General features: G+C 49.5%; 1 protein-coding gene across 2 annotated transcripts in view; it reads left to right on the top strand.

The window, feature by feature from the left end:
• The window catches only part of LOC101076233 (signal-induced proliferation-associated 1-like protein 2), a 38,714-nt gene extending 22,525 nt beyond the window's left edge, over window positions 1–16,189 (top strand). For both annotated transcript variants that reach the window (XM_029835354.1, XM_029835355.1), the window contains exons 2-7: window positions 6,312–8,182; window positions 10,816–10,949; window positions 11,569–11,757; window positions 14,676–14,850; window positions 15,013–15,116; window positions 15,992–16,189. In XM_029835354.1, coding sequence (XP_029691214.1) covers window positions 6,571–8,182; window positions 10,816–10,949; window positions 11,569–11,757; window positions 14,676–14,850; window positions 15,013–15,116; window positions 15,992–16,153 — 2,376 coding nt within the window. In that variant the 5' untranslated portion in view covers window positions 6,312–6,570 and the 3' untranslated portion in view covers window positions 16,154–16,189. The remainder of the gene's footprint in view (window positions 1–6,311; window positions 8,183–10,815; window positions 10,950–11,568; window positions 11,758–14,675; window positions 14,851–15,012; window positions 15,117–15,991) is intronic.
• The last annotated feature ends 339 nt before the right edge of the window (window positions 16,190–16,528 follow it).

Below are 16,528 nucleotides of genomic sequence, written 5' to 3'. Positions count from 1 at the left end.
TAGTCAACAGACAGCTCTAGTCTACAGACAGCACTAGCCAACAGACAGCACTAGTCTATGGACAGCTCTAGTCAACAGACAGCTCTAGTCAACAGACAGCTCTAGTCAACAGACAGCTCTAGTCTATAGACAGCTCTAGTCAACAGACAGCTCTAGTCAACAGACAGCTCTAGTCTATAGACAGCTCTAGTCAACAGACAGCTCTAGTCTATAGACAGCTCTAGTCTACAGACAGCACAAGTCTATGGGCGTCGATTGAGCGTCGGCGTGAGAGCGATGCTCCCCTGTTGAGATAAAAGAGGAGCGAGCTGAAAGGTTTCACCCCCACTTCCGTGGCTTTGTTGGCAAAAGCAGGACACACACCCAGTTTCGTGGACCCGGTGGCACTTCTGGCCCGTCCTGAACCCTCATGGACACCGTTTAATGGGATGACTTGGGTTAATTGTGCAGATCATTTTGAGTGAGATTCCCTCCACTTTCACATCTCTTCTTCAGATTCTTCCTTTAACCGTGAGCACAAAGAATCAGGCCAGCGAAGCCGCAACGGAACTCTCCATCACATTTCCTGCTGATGCACTCGTCATTGCTCTTCTCTGCATGTGCAAGGCTCCACAACGGCTCAGAACCTGTCGAGAACGTTATTACGTTCTCCCACCAACCACCCAGAACGGCGACCCGAGCCTCCACATTGGTTTTAGGTCAATCTTGTGTGAGGAACATCATCTTGTGTGAGGAACATCATCTTGTGTGAGGAACATCATCTTGTGTGAGGAACATCATCTTGTGTGAGGAACATCTTGTGTGAGGAACATCATCTTGTGTGAGGAACATCATCTTGTGTGAGGAACATCATCTTGTGTGAGGAACATCATCTTGTGTGAGGAACATCATCTTGTGTGAGGAACATCTTGTGTGAGGAACATCATCTTGTGTGAGGAACATCATCTTGTGTGAGGAACATCTTGTGTGAGGAACACAATCTGATTGTGTGTGACGGCGATGTGACACAGAAGGTGATTGATGGCTTTGATTGTGAGAGTATTGAGGACTCAAAGGGCAGCGGAGCGCCAGCGAGGTGCCTCCAGGGTTCCGCTCTCCCTTGTGTTAATGAGAGACGCAGGATGATGCTTCCAATCATCTGGCAGCAGAAACGGGGGGGACGTCCACAAATGGCCTCGTATGTTAGCCTGAAAGGGCTGCCTGGTTCCATATCCATGAGTTGGAAAAGATGAAGCCACTCCTCCACCTGAACCCACAGCACCAGCTCATAGACGGCGTTGTCTTGGGGGGTGGGGGCAGCTACTACGTCCTGTTTCCCAAGAACAAGATGTGGCACCGTTCCATCAGGGTTATTACTGATAATCATCTCTAATCACAGGTGTGTGTTGAGGGGGCTCCGGTTCTCCTCCGAGCTCGTTCACAGCTACATAAACAGGTTTGACCTAAGGTGCCCCCCCCCCCCCGTGGCTGGACAACGTCAAAGATGCCTCATTCCAGAGGATTGGGAGAAGACAAAGCCTGGCTTATATTACACACGAGGGTTAAATATATGCAAATCTTTTCCTTTACAAAATAAAACGGACTTTAGGTTTCTCAGATTCACCGGATAATGATCGGCCTGCTTATAGGAAGCTTTGGACACGGTTCTGGTTCCTGGAGTGGACTCGTTCTAATGATGACGCACAAATATAGAGCAAACGACTGCAGTGTGTGTATATGTACGTATGCATGTGTATACATGTACGTATGCATGTGTATACATGTACGTATGCATGTGTATATACATGTACGTATGCATGTGTATACATGTACGTATGCATGTATACATGTACGTATGCATGTGTATATACATGTACGTATGCATGTATACATGTACGTATGCATGTGTATATACATGTACGTATGCATGTGTATACATGTGCGTATGCATGTATACATGTGCGTATGCATGTGTATACATGTACGTATGCATGTATACATGTACGTATGCATGTGTATACATGTGCGTATGCATGTATACATGTGCGTATGCATGTGTATACATGTGCGTATGCATGTATACATGTACGTATGCATGTGTATACATGTGCGTATGCATGTATACATGTGCGTATGCATGTGTATACATGTATGTATGCATGTGTATACATGTACGTATGCATGTATACATGTGCGTATGCATGTGTATGCATGTGCGTATGCATGTGTATGCATGTGCGTATGCATGTGTATACATGTGCGTATGCATGTGTATGCATGTGCGTATGCATGTGTATACATGTACGTATGCATGTGTATGCATGTACGTATGCATGTGTATGCATGTGCGTATGCATGTGTATGCATGTGCGTATGCATGTACGTATGCATGTACGTATGCATGTGTATGCATGTGCGTATGCATGTGTATGCATGTGCGTATGCATGTGTATGCATGTGCGTATGCATGTATACATGTGCGTATGCATGTGTATGCATGTGCGTATGCATGTGTATGCATGTGCGTATGCATGTATACATGTGCGTATGCATGTGTATACATGTGCGTATGCATGTGTATACATGTGCGTATGCATGTGTATGCATGTGCGTATGCATGTATACATGTGCGTATGCATGTGTATACATGTGCGTATGCATGTGTATATGTACGTATGCATGTATACATGTACGTATGCATGTGTATATACATGTACGTATGCATGTGTATACATGTACGTATGCATGTATACATGTACGTATGCATGTGTATACATGTACGTATGCATGTATACATGTACGTATGCATGTGTATACATGTGCGTATGCATGTATACATGTGCGTATGCATGTGCGTATGCATGTGTATGCATGTGCGTATGCATGTGTATGCATGTGCGTATGCATGTGTATACATGTACGTATGCATGTGTATACATGTACGTATGCATGTATACATGTGCGTATGCATGTGTATACATGTGCGTATGCATGTGTATGCATGTACGTATGCATGTGTATACATGTGCGTATGCATGTGTATGCATGTGCGTATGCATGTGTATATACATGTGCGTATGCATGTGTATATGTACGTATGCATGTATACATGTACGTATGCATGTGTATACATGTGCGTATGCATGTGTATACATGTGCGTATGCATGTGTATACATGTACGTATGCATGTGTATACATGTACGTATGCATGTGTATACATGTGCGTATGCATGTGTATGCATGTGCTTATGCATGTATACATGTACGTATGCATGTGTATGCATGTACGTATGCATGTGTGTACATGTACGTATGCATGTACGTATGCATGTGTATACATGTACGTATGCATGTATACATGTACGTATGCATGTGTGTACATGTGTGTACATGTACGTATACATGTACGTATGCATGTGTATACATGTCGCTCATCCTCCAATCTTAAGAGAATTTCCATAGGTGTCTCCGCCTTTATGCTTATGTCGCTCCAGTAGCTGAGAGCTATGTCGTGGGTGTCTGCTGGACCTCAACATCAGTGGAAGATGACAGTTTCCTCTAAGACAAACGAGGAGCAGAAGGGTCAGTGGAGGTGGTGCCACTGGCCTGGATGTGAGCTGGACCTGGACTAAGACGGACAACGTCCCCCAACTATTTGGCCACTCCAAGAGTAACACCAGAACCAGTTCATGCTGTTTCCCTCCCTCTGGTTCAGAAGAGCTCACAGCGGCCCAGCAGCATCATCACCTGGCCACTATGTTGACGTGACCCTTCCAGACGTGCACGTAAACCTGACTGATAGCATAAAGACTTCTGGTCGTTGAATCCTGGCAGCTGGACTGTTGCAGTGTCCATGTGCGCTGTGACCTGGATGAGTGAGAAGCTTCTCCGATGATCCATCAAGGATCTGGCCGGCGAGGCGGCAGCCACAGCTGATCAGCACGTCTGTGACCCGGCACCGCGGCGCTCTTCCAACCGGAGTTAGCATGACTCGCTAGGGTGCTAGTGGTTCGTACTGCGCGGAGCAACAACACAACACTTGTACTTCCAAGTCAGCGAAAGCTAGCACGTGCACAGTGCACGTAGGTCAGCTCGCCGTGCACGTGCTTTCAGAAATCAGTTGCTTTAAGACCTGCAGGCAGCGCCGGATGGACAGCTGGATCGCCTCTCTACAAATGGAACACACAATAAAACATCAGAAAATGAGTTAATTAGTGTAATTAGGCCGGTCTTTTTCTCCCATTGCTGCTTTTCCACCCCGGTTCAGACACACTTGTATCTTAAAGAGCCATAATTGCCACATTACTCCAGTAATAGAGGGCGTTGGGAAGTCAGACCGCCCCCTCCATCTGCTGTCTCCCACACAGGAAAGGACACAAAACAGCCTCCTTCAGGTCACACCGGAGAAACATTCTGCTGACCGAGCAGCTTGCAGCACTTTCTATTGGTCGGGGGTGCAGAAGGGTGGCGGGGTAATGACGCGGCGGTGGTCATTAATCACTGTCACCAGAGAAGGAGCTAATAGGATGGGGGAGAAACCCAGACCACCATGAGCACCGGTGGATCCAGACAGGCCGCAGATGCAAACATCACGTTTTATCGGAGTAATGGGGAGTAAATCCCGCCTGGTGTGTTAGCCCTCATCCCTGCTAACCCTAGACGCTTGTTTTATTGCTTTTTTTAGTTTTATTCTGTCTTCTGTAGCTGTTCGACACAGAATAGGGCGCCAAGTCCCTCCTGCCGTTATAATTTCAGCACGCTTCGCTGTCTTCGATGGTTTCATGTGACATCATCAGCCTCTGCCACTCACCTTTGCATCCTGTCGCACATTCAAAACCACCGTGATATCGATCTGATCGCACTATTTCATATTCTCTAGTTTGGAATTCAACCCTTTGATCAGACATTCAACTGTAATTCATTGTAAGCACTAATGGTTGAAGCAGATGTTTATGTGTGTGTGTGCGTGTGTGTGCGTGTGTGTGTGTGTGTGTGTGCGTGCGTGTGTGTGTGTGTGTGCGTGTGTGTGTGTGCCTGTGTGTGTGTGTGTGCGTGTGTGTGTGTGCGCGCGTGTGTGTGTGTGTGTGTGTGTGCGTGTGCGTGCGTGTGTTTGTGCATGTGTGCGTGTGTGTGTTTGTGCGTGTGCGTGCGTGTGTGTGTGTGTGTGCGTGTGTGTGTGTGTGTGCGCGTGTGTGTGTGTGTGTGTACCAGCACTGAAACATCCAAACAGCTGACTACACTCCTGTCTAATCCACCATTTGCTGGCCGTACCGACCAACCAGATTTCTCCGAGCTGCTGCAGCTACATTAAAATGACAACGTGTGATTTGCCGCCGACTTGAATCCGGTCGTCCACGGTGACACCAGGTTGGTGTGTGTGAGTGCTGGCGTTGAGGCCTGAGCGGCTCCAGACGGCAGCGCCGCCCTTTGTTCCACATTTAGGTCATGAATGCATTAACCTGCATTTGGCCCAGACAGAACCACTTCATTATTACTGCCATTCCAACATATCTGGTCTTCGCTGGCTTGTGCCTAATCTTGACATGACCCACATTTCCATCCCAAAATAGTTTGTCCTTTTGCTTCTCAGCAAATGTAAACAGTTGCCTGGTAACCGATATTATCATGTCAGAAGCCCAACCAAGACTCGAACCCATGAATGGGGTTTCCCACCTTTACTAGAAACGAATGTAGAAGATTCCCGAGTATTCCTTCAGGAATGCGAGTTCATTTTATCATGTTTGAAGGTTGATCAGTGTGTTGGAGAAATGAAGGCGGAGCACCAGTTCTGAAGAACATGTCGCTCAGAGTAGGAGCACCCTTTTCCAGGAAGTTACTTCCTGTTTGAGGTCCACTGGAGGGACGACTGTGAAGGATTCGCAGGGTTATTTACTGCTAATGTTCCATCTTCTACGTCTGCTGGGGCAGGAAGGGCAACTACAACTTATTTTAATTACCACAGCTCAAAACCCGAAAAAATCTAAACAACAAACGAGCAAGCTTGTCTTTTTTTCTATCACTATTATCTTAGCTCTTTGGTTTAGGATGTGAAATCATCACATTCGCCAAATTTGCCCTTTTGGCGAGGGTGTGAGCGGCTGGCGTGGCGTCGGGACGCCGACTGGCAGCCAACAGCGTTTTTCACTTTTTCACATTGTTGTTGCTGTGATTTGCGTGGCACCACCTGTTGGCTGGAAGCACTTCCAAAGGTGTTCTGTCTGGGAACGTGCTCCGGCCTTATGAATTAATGACCAGCGCGTGTCACTTCCTGCCTTTCTGAGCCTCTTACTGCGCCTTGACCCTTTCCTCTCTTCTCCTTCTTGTGCTGCAGCTCCAGTTCCAGCTGCCGCTCCACACTGACGGCACGCTGTGAGGAAAATCCCTTCTGCCTCGCTGCTCTTCACACACTCGCCCCCCAGGCCCAAACGCTGTGGGGCCAGCGCTCTGCCAGTCGCCTTCTGAGAGTTATGAAGACGGCTGCCGTGTTGGCTCAGGGAAGAGGCCCCTCCCACTCCGCCACTGAGTAAATCCCACGATGTGATGAAGAAGGGTCTTGAGAGTCCAGTTTTCAAGGGGTCCGCTGGCAGGATATGAGTGTTTTGAACCCAGTGACGGATCACAAATCAAACCTTGTGGGGGTTGTGGGAGGCCCAGAGGAATACCCCCGAGCAATGCAGTCAGAGGACCTTTTCAGCAGGAAACTCAAAGCCCTGAATGGCAGCATGGGACCCCCAGCCTCCAACATGCAAGGGAAGGCTGAGGGCGCAGGGAAGAGCAACGGGACTCCAGCCATGCCCAAGATGGGCGTGAGGGCACGGGTGACCGAGTGGCCTCCGAGGAAAGACGGATGGGACGGCCGGCCTTCACCAAACTACCAGAGTGTGATACCAGTTTTTCAGAATGGCCAACAGGAACACACGGTCATCCTGGAGAAAGGCGAGCAAGTGTGTGTTGAGGTCGACTACTCGGACCAATACACACTAAGTGACCTTCTCAGCTACTCGCCCCTGAAAGGCCTGCATCCCATACGTCAGCGCAGTAACAGTGATGTTACCATCAGTGACATTGACTCTGAGGACGTATTGGACCAGCACGCCGTCAATCCAAACACCGGCGCCTCTCTGCACCGCGAGTACGGCAGCACATCCTCTATCGACCGGCAGGGCCTAACCGGGGAGGGCTTTTTCACCATGCTGAGAGGCTACCGGGTGGATACCGTGGACCACCGCAGCATCCCACCGCCCGGTTTCCCTGAACTATTACGCTGCGATGCCTCGCTCTCGCCCAGCTTGCAGACAGCAGCGCAGATCGCCCGGGGTGAGATAGTCCACATTCCTGGCTTTGATTATGTAGACACCTCTCTCATTTACAGCCGGGAGCGTGACAAGTCTTTCATGAGGCGCCTTAAATCAGAATCATCTGAAACATCTCTCTTTAGAAAACTAAGGACCATAAAAAGTGACAGTGATGCTTTGCGGCTGTCGATAGAAGATGACCGACGACCGCTTAGCTTCCAGAAATGTTTTGCACACTACGATGTTCAGAGTGTCCTCTTCAGCATCAGCGAGGCAGTAGCAAACCGAGCTAACTTGAGCCAGAGGAAGAACACCACTACCGGGGCTTCAGCCGCCTCAGCAGGAGCAGGAGCAGGAGCAGGAGCAGGGCCTGGAGCAGGAGCAGGGCCTGGAGCAGGAGCAGGGCCTGGAGCTGGAGCTGGAGCAGGGCCTGGAGCTGGAGCAGGGCCTGGAGCTGGAGCAGGGCCTGGAGCTGGAGGAGGGCCTGGGGGAGCTGCCCCTGCGTTAGGGACAGATGGAGTCGAAGGAGCATGTAGCAGCGCCCCCACGTTTGAATCTCCACTCGGCAGCAGGGAGGACCTGAACCCAAAGGAAAACCTGGATGTTGATGAGGGGGATGGGAAAAGCAACACCATGGTGCTGAACTGTCCACATTTTCGCAATGAGATTGGTGGCGAAGGCGAGAGGAGGATATGCCTCTCAAGAGCCAACAGCTCCAACTACAGTGGTATCTCAGAGAGCTGCTCTTTTGAATCATCTTTGAGTTCCCACTGCACAAACGCAGGGGTCTCAGTGCTGGAGGTACCGCGAGAAAACCAACCTATCCACAGGGAGAAGGTCAAACGCTACATCATTGAGCACATTGACCTTGGCGCATACTACTACCACAAGTACTTCTATGGACGAGGTAAGAAGTCTTTTCCTTGTTTTCTCAATGAACAAAATGCTGATGCTGGAAGATTCCCTTTTGAAAGGAAATCCAGACCTTTCACACTGTTATGAGTTCCAAATGAACGCGCCCACGCACACAGGGTCACACAGCACCATTATTTTTTATTATTTTTGTAGAACCAGATGGAATGAGGACGAGAACAATAGGAGGTCTGTGTTGGGCGTGAGGGTGTATGTTTAGCTTTTTAGGAGAGGAGCAGTCTTGTCCTCTGCACGAGGTGGCCTGGAACCCCGTGGAGAAGCTGTGATCAGTCATTCGATACAGGATGCTGCGCTGCAGCTGTTGCCCATTGGGGCGGCAGGGGTGCGAGGGACCCTCTCCCCATTAAACCTTTGGGTCAGCTGAACTAAGCCCAGGTCTGGGGTCCCCTCATTAAAGCACCTGTGTGACCAATGCTGGAAATACCAGGGCGACGGCCACACACTGGTGCGCGATGCACGTCGCCTCTCCCACTGTCTGATGGCTGCTCTCGGCAGATTGTGTTTCCAGAAAATTCCCCCAAAAGCAGCTGCTTCAGCCCTCACGTGCCTGACCCAAGGCAGAGGAAAGGTGGTGCATCGTCTCCAGTCAAGCCTTAGACGGTCGTTAGCGATAGCGATCGAACAATCCTCACCTGAGAGGCTGCCCCACCCCAGTGGTTGCTTTATCAGTTGAGCCTCTTTGTGCTAACGCTGTTAGCTTCATGTTGATGCGTTCAGAGGAGAGGAGAGGAGCCTCGCTCCTCTCTATGAGGTGTTTCCTCACACAGACAAGGTTGTCATCACCTCCGCTTCACTGCAAACACACTCTCACACTTAAAAGGAGACACATCCTTGCACCCCCCCCCCCCACTAATATGTCACCGCTTTAGCCCAGGCTTTTACCAACCTGGGCTGAACATCGATCCTATTGATCGTCTCAAGCACTCATATGCACCAGGAGCGTCCCTCCCCAGGTGGCCCTAATGGAAGCAGTCCCATTTACAGGCCTGAGACCTTCTAACCACAGAGACAGTGATGTAGAAACAAAGGAGGTGTTTTCATATTGGGGATCAGCGTGCTCACAGGAACTTCTAAAACCTTTAAATGAGGTGGAGTTTTAAAATTGACTGTTTAAGGAAAACATTCTTCCCTTTTGCTACCTCGTATGCTGCTTCCTGGGCTCCACCTTCTTCTCAAGACAAGGACACGTGTGACGGAGTGAATCAGAACACAAGTCACGCGTTACACTCGATCCTCCGTGTGGACGCAGCGACGCGTCTCAGCCTGAGTCTGGACTCAGTCCCAACTAGTCTGTGGCTGATGGAGACGCGAGTGCACCAGATCACCACCATCGTGGAGCACAGCGTGACTTAAGAAACCCCTTCCGTTCTTGCCAGCATTACATCGAACTTCACCTTCCCACCACCTTCTGACCCTGGTCCACTCTGGGCTGAATGGGTGTTCACAGTTGCCCCCCATGATTAACCCCCCAGTGTCCACGTCCAGTTGTTCTATTACTCACATCAATAAGCTCTGGACTCACGGAGGATCTGACTTTTCTCTTTAGCTCTGCTCAGTAAAGGTTGGGTTTGATGATGAGGAGTTTCTCCACAATCGTCTCCAAGCAGCCTCTTGTGCGTGTGCACATAGCTGGAAATGTTCTGGAAATTGTTAAAGCTGTTATGAAATTTCCTTGATTCCACTGAAAATGTTCTACATGTTTCCCAATATCATCTAAATTAAAGAGAAAGTTGCTCATATCTATTGAATATAGTGTTCAACATCAATTTACATCTGGACTACAGTGGAAAACATCCATCCATTTCAATAAATAAATCCTACATCAAACATCGCCAACATTCAACACAAACCATCTATAAGTTGTATTCTTCACATCTTATATTCTCTAAAGAAACACTGGCCCCAGATAAATGGTGATATCTGGATGCACCAAAGTGACTAAACTTTGAGGGTAATAATCTAATAAAGCCTGAAGAGCAGGTCATTTTATGGCATTTTAGCTTTGAAGCCGTAATATTTTAAATGATTTCATGAAAAGCCCAATAAGTTGAGTCCCAGGACTGATGATGCAGAGCTCCATCGAGGAATCAAAATGCTCTGCGTCTGCCCTGAGCGGACCTCCTGCTGGTGTCCATACCATGGAAGAACTTCTCCACCGCACTGTCAAAAGACAGGAAGCACCAAAGAAGGATCGTGCTTCAGTCGGACCCGGAGACATGACGGGATGAAACCGTGTGTGTCTGTTGTGATACTCTGCTCTGAATTTCTTAGTAGATGCTGTGTGAAGTATCTGGGTCTGTGATGGTCACAACTTCCAGGACTGTATTCCCGTTTCTTTCCTTTGACTAGTTGTGAGTCGGGGGGGCGACAGGCCGGCCTCTCAGCCTTTCTCTGGCCTCCTGCCTGTTGTCACCATGTGACAGCGTTGGGACCCTCAAATGTGCCACGTTGGAGGAGCAGCGATGCTCTCCGAGAGGTGTAAACAATGAATCTGTGGCAGGAACAGCAAGTTTCACACCTCTGCTGGTGCTCCGGGCCAGGTGCTCTGACAGGGACCTCATGTGCTGCGCAGGTTTTAAATTCTCATCTTTCTCAATTGACCCCCAGAGCATCAGAACTATTTTGGGTTTGATGAGAACCTGGGCCCTGTGGCAGTCAGCATCCGCAGGGAGAGGCTCGACGACGGGAAGGAGAAAGAGGGAATGCAGTTCAGCTATCGAGTCACCTTCAGAACCAGCCAGGTAGCTATAATCCGCATGTGTTTGCTCTGCTTCTCCTCTTAAAGCGGCATCAGCCTGTTATGAATGCTTGGGAGGAGAAACCTGCGTGATTCCGTTGCCACGATGAGTGTGAAGCTGAACAGGCTTTTAAGGGTTATTTCCTGTTTTTCTCATGCGTTTCATTCAACAAGGCTTGTTCATTCCTTCTCTGGGCTTATCCGAGCGTTCCCTCCCTACCCTCCTGCACCAGTTCCTCGGTGCCCGTTAAGTGAGCGCTGATGTGCTACGTTAGCTAATGAGCACGAAAACTCTTGGTGATTGATCGCTGATGTCATCAGCTGAATTATTCAGGTGCCAAAGACGTGGCAGGGGGAATGCCACGAATATCCAGTGCCATTTTTGGTTTAAAGCACTCCTCCCTTGACAACAATATATCTGGGTCATGGTAGCTCAGTAGTGGCACGCAGGACCCTCGTCTTTGCCTCGCTCTTCGGGGCTTTGCGCAGCTCAGTAATGCCACTTTAAGCCATCCAACCGGTTTCTGATCCAGAAATTTGAAAAGCTAAATTTCATTGTGTGTTCCAAGTAAAATGTGGATGACCAACTCCAGACACCCAGACTTGTCTGTCCTCTCCCCAAGCTGACCACGCTCCGTGGAGCTATTCTGGAGGACGCCATTCCATCTACAGCTCGACACGGGACGGCTCGTGGCCTTCCACTGAAAGAGGTGCTTGAATACGTCATCCCTGAACTGAATATCCCGTGTCTGAGACTGGCCATCAACTCCCCGAAGGTCCCAGAGCAGCTCCTGAAGCTGGATGAGCAGGGGGTGAGTAACTCCACGTGTCTTGTTTCAGTGAGTCCATGGAGATGTTGTTGCCGCCTCAAAGTGGTCTGTGGTTCGATAGCCTCAGAAAGGTGATGATGGCGATGGTGACAGACTCCTCATTCTTTTCTTACCGGGATGAAGAGCCGGTGATTTGCTATTCTGCCTTGATAGAGCAGCACATCATCTCGTATTAGTGATGTGGACTTCCAGAGTTCAAAGGTGTCGGAGATAAATTCATTATGTTTTTCATAAGAAATTTACATTCTAACCTAATGGAACTGCAGAAGTGGAAGGAGTGATGGGAGGGAGGCGTCCTTCCAGCTGACAACAGAACCTCCTTTAGAACAGAGGGTGTCAGAGAGGCTGATGCACAGCAACAGACGCTAAAACAAGCTCGACTCGCTCATCATCACTACAGGCGCTGCTACCAAAGTGGGATTTTGATGCTGTCACGAAGTGCCCCTCAGACTTCTTCCTATCGGATCTGGAGGAGCTGTTAAGAAGTTTCATAAATTCTGCATGAGTTTTAGGTGAAAAACTGTCAGCACAAAGACACTTTGATACAAGACGAAACAGACACGTTGGGAGAGAGAAACATTGAGTTCAGCAGTAAGAAACTAGTGTCAGAGAAGCCAAGTGGGTTTTAAAGTTGCTGCTCGATGGCGCCTTTGGACATAATTATTTAGTTGCCTGTCTTTGAAACCCTAACCCTAACCCTGACCCTGACCCTAACCCTGACCCTAACCCTAACCCTGACCCTAACCCCCTAACCCTAACCCTAACCCTGACCCTGACCCTAACCCTGACCCTGACCCTAACCCCCTAACCCTAACCCTCACCCTCACCCTCACCCTAACCCTAACCCTAACCCTAACCCTGACCCTGACCCTAACCCTGACCCTGACCCTAACCCTGACCCTAACCCTAACCCTAACCCTGACCCTGACCCTGACCCTGACCCTAACCCTGACCCTAACCCTGACCCTAACCCTAACCCTGACCCTAACCCTGACCCTAACCCTAACCCTAACCCTGACCCTGACCCTAACCCTGACCCTAACCCTAACCCTGACCCTAACCCCCTAACCCTAACCCTCACCCTCACCCTCACCCTAACCCTAACCCTAACCCTAACCCTGACCCTAACCCTGACCCTAACCCTAACCTGACCCTAACCCTGACCCTGACCCTAACCCTGACCCTAACCCTAACCCTAACCCTGACCCTGACCCTAACCCTGACCCTAACCCTGACCCTGACCCTAACCCTGACCCTAACCCTAACCCTGACCCTAACCCTGACCCTAACCCTGACCCTAACCCTGACCCTAACCCTGACCCTGACCCTAACCCTGACCCTGACCCTGACCCTAACCCTAACCCTGACCCTGACCCTAACCCTAACCCTGACCCTAACCCTGACCCTGACCCTGACCCTTCCTGATGGCCTCAGGATCAGTTCTGCAGCAGAGATCTGGAGATGAGGCAGTAGTGTGAGAAAAAGTGTGTGTGTGTGTTTCAGTGTGTGCAGACGGGCTGCTAACACAGTCCACAGCTGATCCGTGGTGAGATTTGAGGATAATCACATCGTTTTAACACATGGACATGATTAGTTTCAGAGTTCTGAGCTAATAACTGATGAAGACAGATACAATAAGAGCAAGCCTCCAGAGAACTCTACCAACAGCGCCTCCTCCTCACTGATGCTGACAAATGCCTAACCCTAACCCTAACCCTAACCCTAACCCTAACCCTTCCTGGCTCAGAAAGCTGTTTAAACTGCAGTCATTTGCATTGTAATGGACATTAAAGCGCTCCAATCAACTTGTACAGGATTGTCTAAACAATCAACCCTGGGTAGGAAGCTGCATGGGGCTATAAAATCACCCAAATGCCCCGAGCCACCGCTTGAGTCAGGCCCAAGCCTGATTTGTTCAGGAAGGTAGTCGACCCCTGACTAAGGCTGTTACTGCCGCTTGCTTATCCCGGCCTTCCTCTGACCTCACCACTGCACAATCCTGCCTCCCGTGAATACCAGGAATGTTTCAGCCACGATTGTGTGCAGGATCTGGGAGCAGTGGTTTGGAATGTGCAGTGGACAGAGGTGTGTGTGTGTGTGTGTGTGTGTGTGTGTGTGTGTGTGTGTGTGTGTGTGTGTGTGTGTGTGTGTGCTTGTAGAGGCACATATATCACAGGTGCATCTCAGAGCCCTCGGAGGGAAACGCTGTCCTCATTTTTCTTTCTACGCTTTATAGCTGAAGACATCCTCCTTCATCTTGACCCTAACCCTCTAACCCTGACCCTAACCCCTGACCCTTACCCCCTGACCCTTGACCCTAACCCTGACCCTAACCCTAACCTAATGTCGACACCGTCCTCAGCCTCCACTGCAACAGGTGCCAAATGCTATTTTCATTGGATTCCATCATTTTCCCTCTTTCAGCTCTTTTCTTGGCAGCACTGAGCTACATGTCATGTAAAATGCATGTTGTTGGAGAGGGCTTTCTTCCTCGGGGTGCCAGAAGAATCACCCTGGATCTTTTATTCCTCATGTCTCTTGAAAAGGCTCCTATCAGACCTGTCACGTCTGTGTTAGTGATGCTTTTAGTGAAAACCTGTGAGATTTGGCTGCTTATTCCTGTGCCTGTGAATGCTGCTCTTTGTGAAGAGGACGTTCATATTTATGGAGGCCCTCTTCACCTTGCAGCGACTGAATGGAGAGTAGCCCCACTGGGCTGCTGGAGAAACCCTAGCTGTCTGCTGTAGCCCCTGGATTCTGCCCTGCTCACGGTTCCCAATCTGGCTTCACAAAAGGGAGTTTCAGATCTCCCTGGAGGCTTCTGAAAGTGTTCGTGTTTGAGTGCGTAACGTGCGTTACGTGAGACGTGGTGCTGACTGTCCGTGCCTGTCCTGTTCCAGCTGAGCTTCCAGCACAAGGTGGGGGTGCTTTACTGCAAGGCCGGGCAGAGCACCGAGGAAGAGATGTACAACAACGAGAGCGCGGGTCCAGCGCTGGAGGAGTTCTTGGATCTTCTAGGCCAGAGGGTGCGCCTCAAGGGCTTCACCAAGTACAGAGCTCAGCTGGATAACAAGAGTACGATAAAACACACCCTTTGCTAAACGCACACATGAGCAAATGAAGATGAGCCTTATTTGTTTAACCTGCTTCCATCGTACCTCAGCAGCTCGTCTCATACGATGGCCTTTTATTCAGAAACCAGAGCACTTGAATGACCTGTCCTGTCTTGTGTTCCAGCCGACTCCACTGGCACGCACTCGCTCTACACCACCTACAAGGACTACGAGCTGATGTTTCACGTGTCTACCATGCTGCCTTACACACCCAACAACAGACAGCAGGTCAGTCGCGCCCTCAGCCATCCACGTGTGTGTAACCGGGGTAACGCTCAACAGGAAGCTTCATTCCTGTCTTACTCTTCCTCAGAGGCTGACTTTACCACACTTGAAATGATGAGCATTGCCATAGCAACCGAGTCCCCACAGCAGGGTTTTCATCAGCCCTTCCCTGAAGTGGCATATTGTTCGACAGACCTCTGCTTGTGCTAAAAAGTGAAATCAAGCGAATGGCTTTGTAAAGACAAGCTACAGTGTCATGAAGTGGCAGAAGTTCACAGATTGACTAACCTTAACTCAGATTATAGGCGCAGCGCTGCAGAGTTAATGGGGGGGGCGGAGGAGAGATGGTCGGGAGTCGGCCGTTCTCACACACCTCCGAATTAAGTGACTGGCAGGATTTGATCCAGGGTTCTTCCCATCTTATGTCCGTCGATTGTGGAGCATTAAAGAGGGTTCCCGTTTTGCTCCGTGGGAGTAATCCTGGAGCAGGCCCAAGCAGAGCTTTTCTCCACCCATCCCTTCATCCTTCCCAGTTAACCTCTCCACCTTTTAATCCTGCTCGTTTCAAGCTGCTACTGAACCTTCCTGACAACTGTGAGGCAGCCAGAGAAAGAGGTCAACTGTCTGCTCAGTCCAACTATACAAACAGTGGAAATTGACTTTGGGAGAAGGTTTCCGTCACTGGAATAAGTCAGCTTAAGCTGCGCGGGAGGGAAAAGGCTTTTTCCAGCCTTGTAAATGTGGTTGTGCTGCTGGAACAGACATCAGATGGATTTACTGTCACCTGACGTTGAGATGTTTTGGGGCTTTCTTTGACTTGCTGAAATGCCCCAAAGATGTGAATGTTCTCTCCTCATGCTCTCCGCTCTATCTTACAGCTGCTGCGCAAGCGGCACATTGGCAACGACATTGTGACCATAGTGTTCCAGGAACCGGGGGCCCTTCCCTTTACCCCCAAACACATCCGCTCTCATTTTCAACACGTGTTTGTCATCGTTAAAGTGCACAACCCCTGCACAGAAAACGTGTGCTACAGGTAAATACGGCAAGTGGCGCCGCCCTTCCGAGGCTCCGCTGCTCCACATTCCCGGGACAGAAGGAAGCAGGCGGATATGGGAATAATGGAGGCGTGTGTTTGTCTTTGAAGTGCTTTCATAAATGTCTCTATGTGAACTGATGAAAGCACTTCATTTGAAAGAGTAATAATAATAGTGCACGCGTGCCCTTTGAGGCTGCTGCCGTGTGTTTGCAGTAATTCAGAGACACGGCTTCTCTGTTTTGAACTGATACAGTTATTATCTTTGAGACACCTTGAAATTAGGACTTTACAGCTCTTGAGTTTCTGAGGACAAGCCGACTCCTGCTAATAACACAGATTATGTTGGATCGCCTCCCCAAAGGGGACGTTTTTATTT

This window comes from Takifugu rubripes, chromosome 4, assembly GCF_901000725.2.
Source record: "Takifugu rubripes chromosome 4, fTakRub1.2, whole genome shotgun sequence".
Classification (NCBI taxonomy): domain Eukaryota; kingdom Metazoa; phylum Chordata; class Actinopteri; order Tetraodontiformes; family Tetraodontidae; genus Takifugu; species Takifugu rubripes.
Note: the sequence above shows the minus strand (reverse complement) of the source record. Positions and strands in the feature narration are given on the sequence as shown.